Raw genomic sequence first — 15,272 nt, 5'->3', positions numbered from 1 at the left:
CCCACACACACTGCCTCCATGTCCCACAATAAAGCAGCACACTCATCTGCTGATGGCCTTCCTTCAAAAAGAAAACACTGCATGCATTTAATGTGATTAGGCGTTTTCAGTCTGCTGCTTCACAGCTGAGATTTAAGATCAAATGAGAGGATCCGATGAATACCACAGCTGCGGCCCACAGATGTGAATCCAAATGCTAAAACTTACTTTAAAGCCCTTTCTTGTGTATAGCTCCAATAGAAAATAACTAGTGTGGATAATTAACACCAGACAGCAGTGAAATGTTGGCATCTGTTTAGTCAGTCCACCACAAGCTGGTCCACTTTACTAAGTCATGCTTAAACTTAAACCAGGCATTGTTTGAAGAAGACTGACTGGAAAAATGGTAAAAGTATGAAATGAATCGAGTAAAATGTATTGTGACAGAAGTTCTCTTAGTGTGATAAAACGTAATTTCCCAGAGAAACCAGGAAGACTTCACATCTATACCACAAATCTAATGATCAGACGGACAATGACATTAAGTTATCCAAACAAAAGGTCCCAAAAACATGTCTTGACCTGATCGGCCCTTTTCCATGTGTTGACAAAGCTGTAGCTATTTGATCTATATTTTCAATGATAAAACTATTTTCTTCGCTACATCTGTCAATTAATAACCACTGAAGCACATTAACCTGTATGAGGAACAAATCTGCTCAGTTAGTGCACTGCTTTTTCAAATCTATTTCTGTTTTGAGTCTGTAATTTAGGTGGCTCCATTACAACATTATTTATTTAGATTATGAATCATGCCGCCCCAAGAGAAGAAACCACAAAACTACGGTCTTCAATTACAGACCTCACCGCCTGTAGCCACGCCTTGCATGAATCCCCTCCTCACAGCCCCGTCTACACTAGAGGGAATCTGAAAATGACACAGTTAAGGGAGGTTTTTGACACAAAGTCCCCCTGCACACTTGTGCTCTGCTAACACATAACACTAGGCCTGGGCCACATGGGCTCCAACCATATGTTACTGAGAGTCAAAAACCTGCACATGGTTCTCTTCCAAACACGACACCAAAACTAACCTTCGCCAGCTAGTTAGTCATCTGTGTTAATAATCAGCTTGTTTGGCTGTCGAGGTGACTAGCTGAACTGACAACCTGCACACACATGGCAACAAACAGCCCGTTTGGAGGCTAATCAGCTTAGTTTGCAACAGTGCGTTGTTTATCAGTTCCCTGTGTTGATTTATGAACCAGTGTTTTGTTGGAACAGACAAAAAAAGTTTGGTATGAAGAGGACTCTGTAAGGTGTGTGTTGCAAGTGTGTGCGTGCGTTTACGCATGACAGGACACTGGTGGCAGCCGTAGAGACACAAATACTGGAGCTTGACCGACGAATCTGCCAGGCCAATATACCTATCAGCCACTATTATCTTATCGCAGACATCGGTATCGGTAGAACAGAAATGCCAAAGATATGTTTGAGGTCATTCAGAAACAGTGTCCTTACATAGTTTGTCCACTAATGAGCACTAAGAAGTTTATTTTTAAAAGTAAATATACTGCTGAGTACATGCATTGGTCACAGTTCATTAGACTATTTTTGTACTTTTAGTGATGCTTATCAAAAATGTTTGGTTATATTATGTGTTTATGTAAAAACATGAATATTTGCCAATGTGTCATTATTAGGGCTGTCAAAGTTAAATATATTATAATAACAAGTTAACACAAATTTGTTTTAATGCCATTCATTTCTTTAACACATTAACCCAACTTGTAGCTGGCTCAGTTTTAAAGCTAGAGAATCATGACTCTAGAAACCTTAAGGAATCCATTGGTGCCAACCATGTCATATTGTCGAGAAGGAGGTTAAATAACGCTCCAAACGTGCGCTAAAATTTGGCATGGCAAATTTTGGCATTTTCAAAAGGTTCCCTTGACCTCTGACCTCCAGATGTGTGAATGTAAAGAGGTTCTATGGGTACCCACGAGTCTCCTCTTTACAGACATGCCCACTTTATGATAATCACATGCAGTTTGGGGCATGTCATAGTCAAGTCAGCACACTGACACACTGACAGCTGTTGTTGCCTGTTGGGCTGCAGTTTGCCATGTTATGATTGGAGCATATTGTTTTATGCTAAATGCAGTACCTGTGAGGGTTTCTGGATCAATATCTGTCATTGTTTTGTGTTGTTAATTGATTTCCAATAATAAATCGATACAAACATTTGCATAAAGCAGCATATTAGCCCACTCCCATGTTGATGAGAGGATAAATACTTGTGATTAAATATTTTAATCAATTGCCCTGGTCATTATCAAATATCTTGTCAAATATGGATATAAGTATCAGCCTCAAAAACCCAGTACACTAAAAGAGAGCTGCAAAGATGAATCAGTCCATCTTGCCAACTTTTTGGCAATTTTAATAATCAGATAATTGTTGAGTATTTCTTCTTTTTTTTTAATGCCAAATTATGTAATTCTCTTGGTTCTAGCTTCTCAAATGTGAATACTTTCTGGTTTCCTTAAGAGATTATCTTTTAATTAAGAAAATACCATGCCAGTTAAAGGTATTATCCGATGCCAGTTGGCTGTCATACTTGGGAGTATGTCACTTATTACAGTTAGCAAGGCAGGAAAGGTTTTATGTCCTTTTTAGAAACTGCTACCATGGCATATCTGAGAGGCTTTTATTGCCCTTGCATTCAGGAAAAAAAACAAATGGTGCATTCCTGGGCAGTATTTACTTAAGTCTCCATCAGTCTTTGTCCCTTCTGTTGTCCTAGCAGGCCTGTCATCTGTTGTGGTCCCAGCCCAGGACTGGGACACAGCAGAGCTCTCCAGCTGCACTACTCGGGCCAGTATAGAGACTGGAAGGTGCTCTGGCTGGCATGCAGCCCTACTGCAGGTCAATACTTCCAGAGACTCTGCGACTGCAGTGCCTCCCTTGAAATATGTCTTCATTTCCCCTGCCACCCCTGTCTCAAGGTCTGCGCTGCCTCTCCTGGATCACATCACATTCATCCCCCATCTGGATCATCTGGATCCAGCAAACACTCGGCAAACTTTTCACAATGGAGCTCCTCTTTGCTCACCGTGAGAGACACCCACAATACATCCTCCGTTCCGCTTCTATGTTTGTACAACACGAATAAATGCTGCTCCTCAATCCATTTCTATATGAGGGGGACATCGCCCCCCCCCCACTCTCTGAGGAATGGAAGCTTGGCTAAGTCCTGATGAGACCCGCTGGAAGGAACGTTAGCTAGTCCGGATCATTACCACCAAATCTGTGCTGCGCTCAAACTTGTCTCCTGTCCCGAGTGGACTGATCTGATCTGGGATGTAACTCCAGCGTTAAGTGAGTTAGCTGGAATGTAACTAGCAGTTGCTCTCTGGGCTGGAAGTTAACGGGAACTATTTCAGTAACGTTAACCAAGTTCTATTCAAATGTGAAACACAAGCGAGGTTCAGCTAACGACGCTAACGGTGACCTGGCGCCAGCAGCTAACTCACTCTCCTACCGACGGAACTAACCGTCCGCTATGTGAACTATAGCCTTCCATCCACAGATCCACAGATCCACAGGCAGGAGCCGCTAGCTCTATACAGCTAGCAGGCTCTGACCATTAGACTACCGTTAGACTACCGTTAGACCAGGGTTAGCCGGGTGGATCCCGGTAGAGACTCACTGTAACTTCTCTCACTGGCCTCAGCAGTAACCCGGGCTAAACGACAACCTCAGCAGTAACCCGGGCTAAATGACAGAGAACGCGTGAACTCACAGGTAAGTCCGTAAAAGGTGAGAAGTGACGTTAAAAGTCGCAGTCCGCTAGTCCTCCTGAGCGCTGATCTGTTCTCCATGGTGATTCCTGTCTGTTTGAGCACTCTGGCTCGCTCTGGTCCGCTCTGGTCCGCTCGCTCTGGCTCGCTCTGATCCGCTCTGGTCCGCTCGCTCTGGCTCGCTCTGGTCCGTCCTCCTCCTCGCTCCTCGCTCCTCGCTCTCTCTGGCTGGCTCGCGCTCCCGGGGAGCTGCTCTCCATAGCGACCGCTGCGCGTGGGCTGTACCACTACTGCAGGACAACAAACAGACACTCACACACACACACACGCACGCACGCACGCACACGCATACGGTTCCAGTCTAACTGGAACCATCTGAGATGGGATGATGAGGATGAGTATGAGGATGAGTATGAGGATGAATATGAGGATGAATATGGGGATGAGTATGGGGATGAGTATGGGGATGAGTATGAGGATGAGTATGGGGATGAGTATGAGGATTAGTATGAGGATGAGTATGGGGATGAGTATGAGGATTAGTATGAGTATGAGGATGAGTATGGGGATGAGTATAAGGATTAGTATGAGTATGAGGATGAGTATGGGGATGAGTATGAGGATTAGTATGGGGATGAGTATGAGGATTAGTATGGGGATGAGTATGAGGATTAGTATGAGGATGAGGATGAGTATGGGGATGAGTATGAGGATGAGGATGAGGATGAGTATGGGGATGAGTATGAGTATGAGGATGAGGATGAGTATGAGGATGAGTATGAGGATGAGTATGGGGATGGAATTGGTTGGTTGGATTTGTTTCTGTTGGTCGGTGTCAACAAACACATGAGATCTCCACTGATTCAATATAATGAAGAAACATCAAGAGAAAAGTGGGTGAATAGACACACGTTACAACAAGTCTAACTGGTAGTATACTATGGTCGTAGACTGGATCAGGGCTAGTAAGAGGCGATGTATTAGCAGTGCAAGGTGCTGAAATGAGCCATTGTGCATAATGAGTAGGCTACTTTTACTTTTGACACTTTAAAGGTGCTAAATACAAGATTGGGAGCATTTCTGTTGCCTCTGCACAGCTCTCAACATGGTGACAGAAGAGTGCCGGTGGCTCGCGGCTAACGCTGCTAACAGTGAAAACAACGGCAACAGTGCTGACAGAGCTAACGGTGTTTACCTCGAGCCCCCAGGAAGAGTGCCGGTCGTTGATCCCGACTTTCGTAGCGGCCAAACAGCGGTACTGCAAATTCCGTGTCCGTCACGTGATGAGAAGACTTTTTCCCATAGACTTACATTGGGAAAGAGACGTCTGTAACTCACCGGATCATTTTTTTTTAGGTAAACAAACTTCCCAGTACGAACACTCTAATAGTCCTTATTTAAATCATTAAGTTTTTAAAGTTGTAAAATGCACTAATAGCTGAATCCAGAGTTATTTCCCTTCCTCCGTTCATGTGAGTGAGACCCAGACCGAGGCTGGAGCGCAAGCCGTGATGACGGCGTCACGTTGGGACCCCGTGACCGAGTCATGTGACCGAGCGGACGCTACTGCACATGTTCCATGTGCCCAAGATCCAGGTACTTTTCCAGACGGAAGTGGAGCTATTTAGGCTTCATGCTCCACTGAAACACTTTCATAGGAATGAACGAGGCCCCGCCTCCAACACTGGATCCAGTTCTCTTTATACATCCATGGTTTACCTGGGGGGGAACCGCAGGGTGAGTACTACGCTTCTGCAAAGGACACGGTCAGTCGGGATGGCGGTTATCAGCCGTAACCGTCGTATGTGAGCAGTGCAGAGCGACGGGCCACGAGCTAGCTAGTGGGGCACGCTCACATGCACAAACATGCACTAAAAGTCATGCGCAGCCAGCCCAGCTACGTAAACAAAGTGAGGAGAAGCTCAGATTACAACACACAGAGGGAAAGCGACTTCATTTTCTGCTCACGTAGACATTGCATTCATATGTAAGTAAGTAGCATTTGACTCTGTGGCTGGTCCAGGTGAGGTTAATCTGAACTATTTTACGCAGTAAGAGAATCTTTAAAAATGCTTAATCGAGTTCTGTATGTAACATTTGAATCCTCAAAGTAACTACACACTATAGTCATAGTAAAACATACAATTGTAGTGGAATAGAAGTATAAAGTTGCATTGACATGGACATGTAAAGTACACATAAATGTACTTCCACCACTAGTAGTCGTGTTCTATCAGTGGTAGTAGTAAACATAACATAGCAACAACACTGGCCACTAGACAGTCATTCATGAGACTGCCTCAAAACATTAGAGAGGACTTTAGTTGTTGTTGGATAGGACCCAGGCCGGATTACCAGCTGGGCAAAGTGAGCAGCTGCCCTGAGGCCCCAAACCCTCAGGGGGCCCGAAGGCTCCAGGTTCCTCACGTGGCAATTCGTTTTAGGTAATTTGATTAATTGTACATTTGTTTAGTAATACGGTTTGCAACACTAAAGCACAACATAAACTGCCACGAAAAGGGTCCTAAATTGACACTGGCTTTGTTACATGATTTTGGGGCCCTTCCAAGTAAAGAGGCTCTGAATTCAAACCTATCCTTACGGCCTTTATAATGTCAGTTTACATTGCACTTACATTATGCGTATTCCTTTAAATAAATGTACTTAATCAAGTTAATCTGGGGGTTAATTTGACCCTGGATAAAACATAAGTGGATCACTTCTTAATATTTCATTGGCATTATAAAATAGTGATCTTAATGCGTATTTTCTTTAAAAAGAATGAAATAAAAGTGTAATTTAGTTTGGATCAGAGGGGAATCCCCTTGTTCAGACTCGAGCACACTTGTGAATTCATGCACACTAAATTGCAATGAAACCATAAATTGTCCAAATAACTGTTTTACTTTTGAAGCATGACTATCTTGTTCACAGCAGCGACTGAACAGGTAAAGGTTCATTGTCTTCATCAAGGAGATACTGAATCTTTATCTGTTTTTGGCACATCTCATCTTTGTTATGGAGATCAGATCTGCAACTGCTTACACTATAGCCTCTCCAACATCAGGACCAGCCTATTTATGGATCAAGTTTTCATAGGCAGGTTTTGAATTGTTAACTGATATAAATGTTGTTTTCACTTCACACATTTCTAAGGGCTCCTCTAGCAGATTCAATCAATCAGTCAACATATGGATAATACAGGTTTACATAGCCTGAGCTTCTTTTTCTACCACAAAGGCCACAACTATATTCAATACATGTTCATTCTACAAATATACACATTTTGGAGCCTTTTAAGATTGTCACCTGTTCTACAGTGTATTTAGCACATTTACTGTTTGAAGAATTTGAGAGTCAAAGAAAATAAGCAGCCGCAAAGGAGAAATACTAAAATGTTTGTACCATAACCAGGCCTAATTCTACAGAAATAGTTCAAATTGTTGTTGTTAAAATGAGTAAACTGACAACATGATGATGATAATCAGTGATTGCTGAGGCACGTAGACAATGTATAACCACTGTGGGAAAAACCAGGAAGTGAATGTGAAAGTGAATAACACCCCCAGGAGATCAGCTACTGAAGGACAAAGCAGTCACATGCAACGAAAGCGCTTCACTGATTCCTGTTTCTGAAAAAGTGCGCACACCAACTGTCCTAAAACAAAGTGGTAATGAAGCACTCTCATCCATTGCATTGTTCTTTTCTTTGAGATAATTACAGCTTTTACACATTCAGGAATCTGGCGTTGTGTGCAGCACGGTGTTATTATCATGCACTGCAGCTTGAACTGATAAACATGCTCCCTCAGCAGTTTTAGGCGGACATCATATTTATTCACTGAAGATAAGCAGAAATGCTCGTCTCGATGTGATTCCCTCATGTTGAGCTTCCCGTTTCACTCTGCTGTGACGTCTTCATAGCCTGCATTAGAGTCCTCATCAGGGGACACAAACTCTCCGGGGAGCCTCCATCTCCTGCAAAATGTAAGCTGCTCCCTCTCCCAGCGCTACAGCTCAGCATCACTGTGATTAAAGCATGACCCATGATATGTCACCACACTATACCCCCTGCCTTTATACCTTCCGGTGGTTTATTTATATCCTCAAAGGGCTATAAATCCCCAGGTGAAAGTGCTGCCCTTTTCACCAATCAATCTCCCCTCCCGGGCCACTTTGCATTGGAACAATAAAGTCAGAGCAGTGAGGAGGCTGTTTATGAGATGATAAATCACAGCAGATTTTCTTCCACAAAACATTGAATGTGTTAATGATATCACCAATTTGGGTGAAATAGTTTCAGTGAGGGTTATTTCACACCATTGGCTTAACTTGTGCTGCAGAAACGCTCAAACCCCCCCTCAGTAGCATTAAATAGTTTATGAGCATTTATGGCCCATGACCTTTGTAATTGTGGTTACCTCATTTTATGTTGCAAAAATACTTTTCAGTAAGATCTATTACATTTTCTTGCAGGCAAGCGAGGCTGCACTGGCACCACCCCCCCTGTGACCAGTGGGTGCACATCCACACAGACTGTCTGGGACATTTGGTTTTACAGTCTGTGAAAACAGCCTTTGTTAAACACAACATTCCTCACTAGTCACATTGGTGAGCCGGTCCTTGCACACCTCAAAAACTCGCCTCCCTCCCCCCCTTTCTGTAGCCACTCTCATGGTCCCATCCCCTGCCAAGGCTTGACCATCTAGAGCAGGGAGACACACATGTGTTTGCAGCTCCACATACTGTAGGTCTCCCCCATAATGAGCTGCCTCTGAAATGACCCTCTACCGTGCACGCTAACCTTTGGAAGGCGTACGGGAAGACAATCAAGAAAGCATACCTGTTACAGAGCATATTCACATTACTGAAGGATAAGGCCTCTGCAGTGAGTAGATTTAGTACTAGACTTGAAAGTTAGGCGTATATTCTTTAAGTGTAGTTTAACTCTCCCCAGTATTTGCACATGCACATAAGTGGAAACTCAAGGAAGGAGACGGACTGTTTAGGGTTCATACACAATCATTCTGTACTGTATGTGCACATGCTGGTTTGGAGACAAAATGCCGCATTCAAACGTAGGGACATACACCAAGGTATGCAGTATACTCACATGAAGGTTTCTTTAACAATCTGGATTTTAATCACAAACACAATCACCAAATAAAATAGCTCATATCCATTGTAATAAAAAAGTAACAACGATGTGAAATACTGACTCCAATAAATATATTTCAGCTGACTAGGAATGAAGCTGCAGATGCAGTGCATCCAACTGTAGCAATAAAAAAAGTGTTGCAATGGATTTAGATCGCCATCTGCTGGAATTAAAGGAGGGGTTCACAATTTTTCAAGACCGTTTTGTTTCACTGTACATATGGGCAGCTGAACTTTTTGAAAGCATGAAGATTGTGAAGTCCTGTATACATGCAAATGAGGTCACTTCTTTACAAGTGTGACCCCCTGCCCACACCTTCAGCCTAAATGTGGAACATTGTGTAATGTGTGCTGGAAGCTAAACTATCCACTTGTGAAGTTATTCTCCTGTTTTCCATTTTAAAAAATCTCATAAAAACATTCAACCATTTATTTTTTTGACCACAGGTAGACTGGTTTGTTTCCTGTTCTGTGACAGTGTGGAAAGAGGTGATGCTGTAGATGAAGTGATGACAGGTGGGGGTAGTTGAGAAACGGCCTAAAAGCTCTACAGGAGAGGCAGGACATGGGTAATTTGCAGAGGAGGGGGAGTTGTTGAGTGAAAAAGAGAGACACAAATAACAAGTAAAGCAGCACTACCTTAAAGATGTTCTCAAAGGTGGGAGTCAGTTGGCAATTTGTAAATTGAAATTTGTGTGGTTGGAATATTCATGCGTTATTTCAGAGTAACGTGTACAAAATGCGGTGCCACAAGCTGATTGGTCGAATTTCACAAAGACAGTATCAGTCAGCCAACTGTGTGTAGTCTCTGGGTTTTACGGTGTTTACGAAGTGGCTTCTGGTCACTTTAGCAAACAGAATATTTCGCAAGATGACCACAGGGGACATTCTGTTTACATAGAGACACCTCATGTGTAACATCCGTATCACACCAACAGTTAAGTCAGAACAACAACTCTCATTCTTTGGCAACCATATGAAGTGGACACATTGTTTATCCTCCATTTTCAGTGCTGGTTAAATGTGTTGTCACTTCAGTAGACTAAATATTCATCTAGTAAACACATGAAATGAAATGGTACATTGCTACATTAAATAGTTTTTATGCTGTGTCTTGCCTTTATTACAATGCATTTGGACAAAATATAACACAAAAATCAGATGCTGGTCGAGTCACAATACAATTAAGAATTAATCGGAAACATAATCTATGCTGCAGAAGCAGCTGATTAATTATTCAAATAAATAGTCTTGAATGGCCAAACACTTAAAAGAAAGTACTGAATTATGGAGATGTCCTCATTTTGTGCGATTCACTTTTTCAGCATTGCAGATTATGTGCAGATGTAAACAGATACATTAGAGCACAATCTCCATGACAAGTCACAGCCAAACATGTTAAAGACTCAAAAAGAGAGAAGACATTGTAAGGATGATACAAATGTATTGTTTACTCTGAAAGCAAATAAACAGTTTTTATGCTTTCTTCTGTTTTGTGATACCTCTGAGTGTTTGTTTTATTGTTTTAGTCTTCTCTTAGATAAGCCTCAGGCACCTCTTCCTCATCACTGTTACTATGTAAGGAGGCAACATATTGTGCCATCCTTTCAACCTCAATTACTTTGGACTCGGCCAACTTCTTATCAGTATCCATCGACAGTTTCTGTGCCTCCTCCACCTGCGACAGGGCCACCTGAAGGTTCGTCCTCACTGTGATGGACGCATGTTCAGCTCCTGGACACACACACACACACACACACACACGGATGCAAACACACTCTGTTAAATTGTTGAAAAAAGTTCAAAGGTTGTCATAACACCAGCTTAAGTTCAGACATTAGGTGTGGTCATTAAGAAGGCCCTCCTGTCCATCATCTCCATTTTGTTTTACACAAAGCCCTACTGAGTGACAGTAAATGATCCATACACTGTCCCAAGTGTGACACTGACAGCGGCTGAATAGGAACAGGCACGGACAGCAACGTACAAAGCTTTGAGAAGATGGTTCACAGCTTAACACTTTTATTCATCGTTACAAGTGCCCTGAGAAAACCTGCCTCGACACTTCAACCCTTCGCTCACACGGCCAGGCACACTCAGACATTGTCTTTTACACACCTGAGGTGTATGCTGCTTCAGCTGCCGTTTCACACAGCTTGACTGCGTTGACCCAGGTTGACTCAAAACGCTTGCATTCATCCTGTCTGTCACTAACCTGTCAGGACAGAGAGAATTATAAAGTCAGACTCAAACAAATCTACAGCTGTTTGTTTTGTAGGGTTTGCAAGTCTGCTGTCATATTTATGGTGCAGCAATCAATAAATGAACAGAAGAACTGAATGCTCTGCTCAGGTTTGTTTTGAAGTACTTTTCACCGAAGACAACAACACAAACTAACCTCTGAACGCTGGCCAATGATCACCTGCCAGATGGTACTCTCTTCTGCTGCAGTCAGTTTTCCCAGTGATTCCAAATACCGCTTTTGGAGGGCAATTAGTGTGTGCACAGCCTGTTAGGAAACACAGCCGAGGACATACACAGTTTACATATCAATCAAATTATGGAGGGACAGTAGCAAAGGAGGATTTTCTGGAGAATGGATACTTCTCAAACTATTAGAAATGATAAATTCAGACAAAAATAGGCCTGTACAGGAATGTAGATTATCTCTACCACGAGCCAGGACAGCGTTTCTGGACAGAATATATTGTGAAGAATATATATACATGTATATATGTATATATATATATATGTACAGAATATACAGTATATTGTGATGCTTTGACTGCCACAAATGAAATGCCATTCACCTCTGAGTAGCAGCAGAAGTCACAAAGATGTCTTTGCATGTCTTTCACTAAGTGGGAAAGGGGTATGTTTTTGTGTGCTTTGGATGAACCTTTCAAGATTTATAGCCACACTTATCAAAATCCACTCCAGTTTGTATACTGATCTTTAGACATCGCTATTAGCTTGTCACTACACACTACATCATGCTGCATCTGGATGGACAACTATACCTGCTTTATGCTCTACTTTAATCCCTGGTCTATTTCAAGATAGACTACGGCAAATAGAAAACAACAACTTCATCCTCAGCTCACTCATCCGACTCCTGAAGCCTGGACTATGAAGCAGGATTTGTGGTTATCGAGGTAACTTCAGGGTTAACCCTTCAGGGTTTTCCGTCCTACGATGGTGGTTCACTTCTTACCGGGGGAGATCGCCATGGTAACTGATGCTGAACACCTAACCTGCTCCGGAGCAGGTTATAATACAGATATGAGATCAACTCATATAAAAGCACCGTCTATTGACCAATCACAGCTTGGTGCCCGGAGCGTATGATAATATTACACAAAGACGAAGAAGTTACAGTCCGGACTAAAAACAACACAGTTTAAACTGACAACTGCAGGAAGGCCAGCTGGCTGGATGCTGGGGGTGTTTACTGTTTTGAATTATGTTTTTCTATATATATTTTTTTATTCGCTCCAAAGTCCGTTTCACACCGCCGGAGACGGGACGCAGCTGAAAGAAGGCTGAACTAGTCACGCACGCCACATCGTTACCAAATGGCATAATAACGTGTAATCTATTCATACATTCTATTTTGAAAGCTATTGATATATCACTGCCCCATCTAGATAACTAGATCTGACTTTTGAGTGTTCCGTTAAATTAATAAGTCTGTTAATTTACGCATTTACACATCAGGAGTTTTTTCTTGTGCCAGCTGTCCTTCATGCATCTGGCTGCTTCACTGTGTTACTGTTAGCCTGATGATGTGTTCAGCTTCTTCCTATCTGTCTAATATTATAATTTGCTCTTCATTTGTAAAATGTGCAGCCCTGCTGACAGTAGACAGTCAGTAGTTTGCTATTGGTCATAAGCTGCAAACATCACTCATAGACAGATTGAGAAACCCTGGGTTGACTTACCGAGTTGATAACCACCGTCGTAAGACTGCTTAGGGTTATTAGGGTTAGTTAAGCCAGATAAGGAGAAGATACCATGGGTATGTTGAACTCGCTTCATAGTACAGGCCTCTGCTCTATACATAATATTCATATTTACATCTATAACAAAACATTCCTTACATCCTTCATTATTTCTGCTTGGTGCAGCTCATTGTTATATTGTAAACTTCAGCACAATGTGTGGCATACTGACAGAATTATTGGCTGCCAATAAAGAAAATGGGTATGTTTCTTTACTTTGACGTTGGGCTATATAATTACTATTGTCTTGACTTGTATACATACTATACTTGCAAATAATCTTTCTGCAATCCTAGGATATAAGAAAAATGTTTACCATAAGATCCAAACTTACCTTTGAGTACTCTGTGATGGCATCTATGAGAGCCAAAGTGGTCTGAGAGAGAAAGGTGCTCGAGCTGTCTGTAACCAGAGAGGCTGCTCGTCTGATCAGAGAGTCATGAGAGAGGTTCTCCACCTGCAACAGAGACAAACATACAAGATACAGTCTATACTAGTTCTCTACTGTAGATGGCTGCTGTATTTGATCTGTGATGAGGTGACGGACTCACCTGTCTGAAAGGTGTAGCGCAGAGCCCTCCGCCCACACTTAAACATCCTGTGGACACAATAGTGCTCCATCTGCCCGCTTTATGAACTGCAGCTTTTCTGCTGCTGAACAGGACACAAGCTGAACTCCTGAACAAAACAAGAAGAAGCAGTTTCACTTTGAAACAGAGCTGTATCTGTCATGTACAGTATGTCTTTCTCTTGTAGTGTCTCCGGGCTCGTCGCTCGATCTGAAGATCAGTGCTGACAGAATGGATGGGGAATCAGAAGTGGAGCTAGTTGATCATTGCGGTCATGTATTCTTCTTTACTGAGTCACTAGTGGAGGAGAAAACACGCCGATGCTCATTTAAGGTAATAAAGAACTGCTCAGAGTGTATTCTGCCAACTTCCAGTTGTTGTTGCCAGCCCCGGTATGAAGTCAAACATTCTCATTCTGCTGCTTTAAAGTCAACAACGACATTTCCCCTTTAAGAGACGGTTAGTGTAGTATAGCGTGTATACATTCAATAACAGCGTGTATCTGTAGAACGTGATCCAACCACAGAACACACACAGCCTACCTGAGAAGACGGAAGACACTTGTTATCCTCCTCAGCGCGGCCATGTTGGTCCGCTTCAATCAAACGTCCGTCGTCACTGAGCAAAGGTTCCCCCGCTGAGAAGGAGTCACACACGGAACGCTGTCGCCCTCTGGTGGTCAAAACAGCAACATGAACTGGTGCTCAGCCATGTTTGTCTGCTCAACAACAAGCTGCCAAAGTCCCTGGTAAAGTCCCGCTAATCATTCCATAGAGCAACATTCATTGGTGTGTTCAATGGCTAACAAAGAACATGGCAATAGTTACACCTATCATTTTTGTTTTCCTCTCAGTGTGTAGTTGTCAAGAAGAAGTATTCAGATCTGAAGCATTGTTAAAGATTCTCAAACCTCACCTGGACCAGCTACACAGTCACATGGTACTTACTTACACAGGAATGCATCATAATTCCTATTCTACTAGGCCTACTATAATATGAAATAGTATTATTTTGATATATATATATATTTTGCTAATAATACAGTCTTTACATAAGTCATATTTGCAATGCAGAATTGAAACTACACTGGTGGGAGAGATACTCCGATCTTAAAAAGTAGCAATACTACAGTGTAGAAATACTCTGTCACAACTAAAAGTCCTGCATTCAAAATCTTACTTAAGTAAAAGTACAATGGCCCATTTCAGAATAATATATATTATATCATTATTATGATCATTATTATAATTATAACAATGAATGCATTAATGTTTACACCGCTTTAATGTTGTAGCTGGTAAAGGTGGAGCTAACTTTAATTACTGTATATACTGCTGGGTAGCTTGTGAATTAATCAATGAAGTCATCTTATCCTAACCTATAATAATACATCAAAATGTATTTGTTGATAATATTCTATATATTATTCTGAATCTGTAAAGTAACTAGTAACTTAAGTTATCAAATAAATGTAGTGGAGTAAAAAGTAAAATATTTGCCTCTTAATTGTAGTGGCAGAAAATCTAAATACTGAAGTAAAGTACAAGTACCTCAAAATTGTACTTAAGTACAGTAAATGTCCTCAGTTACGTTCGACCACTGGTAGGTGTGTTGTTCTAATTTAAGAAAAATGAAACCAATAAAAAAAAAATGAGGGTACATTCCAACATTAGTAATTAGTGGTCTGCAGGTTTGGTATATGTAGTCAGCTGAAATGTCCTCACAAGCCTTTACATTCCGGGCATGTCATGATGAAACAGCAG

General features: G+C 41.9%; 2 protein-coding genes across 3 annotated transcripts in view; both read right to left on the bottom strand.

Moving 5' to 3' along the window:
- Positions 1-4,085, bottom strand: part of nectin3a (nectin cell adhesion molecule 3a) — a 41,085-nt gene extending 37,000 nt beyond the window's left edge. The window contains exon 1 of one of the 2 annotated variants that reach the window (XM_037774483.1): positions 3,785-4,085. In XM_037774483.1, coding sequence (XP_037630411.1) covers positions 3,785-3,863 — 79 coding nt within the window. In that variant the 5' untranslated portion in view covers positions 3,864-4,085. The remainder of the gene's footprint in view (positions 1-3,784) is intronic. The other variant, XM_037774482.1, reaches the window with a different exon arrangement.
- Positions 4,086-9,360: 5,275 nt separating this feature from the next.
- Positions 9,361-14,195, bottom strand: LOC119490938 (diablo homolog, mitochondrial-like). The gene is made up of 6 exons (XM_037774493.1): positions 14,052-14,195; positions 13,492-13,618; positions 13,275-13,397; positions 11,338-11,448; positions 11,058-11,154; positions 9,361-10,673 (listed from the first exon to the last, which is right to left on the bottom strand). The coding sequence occupies exons 1-6, from the start codon at positions 14,093-14,095 to the stop codon at positions 10,465-10,467; spliced, it is 711 nt and encodes a 236-aa protein (XP_037630421.1). The 5' UTR covers positions 14,096-14,195; the 3' UTR covers positions 9,361-10,464.
- Between the last annotated feature and the right edge of the window lie 1,077 nt (positions 14,196-15,272).

The sequence above is a fragment of the Sebastes umbrosus genome, chromosome 7 (assembly GCF_015220745.1).
Source record: "Sebastes umbrosus isolate fSebUmb1 chromosome 7, fSebUmb1.pri, whole genome shotgun sequence".
Taxonomy (NCBI): domain Eukaryota; kingdom Metazoa; phylum Chordata; class Actinopteri; order Perciformes; family Sebastidae; genus Sebastes; species Sebastes umbrosus.
This window is presented reverse-complemented; position numbering and strand designations above follow the sequence as displayed.

Excerpts from the sequence above, each read along its gene's own strand:
- LOC119490938 (XM_037774493.1), bottom strand. The coding sequence starts at position 14,095 with ATGGCCGCGCTGAGGAGGATAACAAGTGTCTTCCGTCTTCTCAG. Across the intron at positions 13,398-13,491 it reads GCGCTACACCTTTCAGACAG|GTGGAGAACCTCTCTCATGA; the intron begins GTGAGTCCGTCA and ends TCTCTGTTGCAG. Across the intron at positions 11,155-11,337 it reads TCATTGGCCAGCGTTCAGAG|GTTAGTGACAGACAGGATGA; the intron begins GTTAGTTTGTGT and ends CTGTCCTGACAG.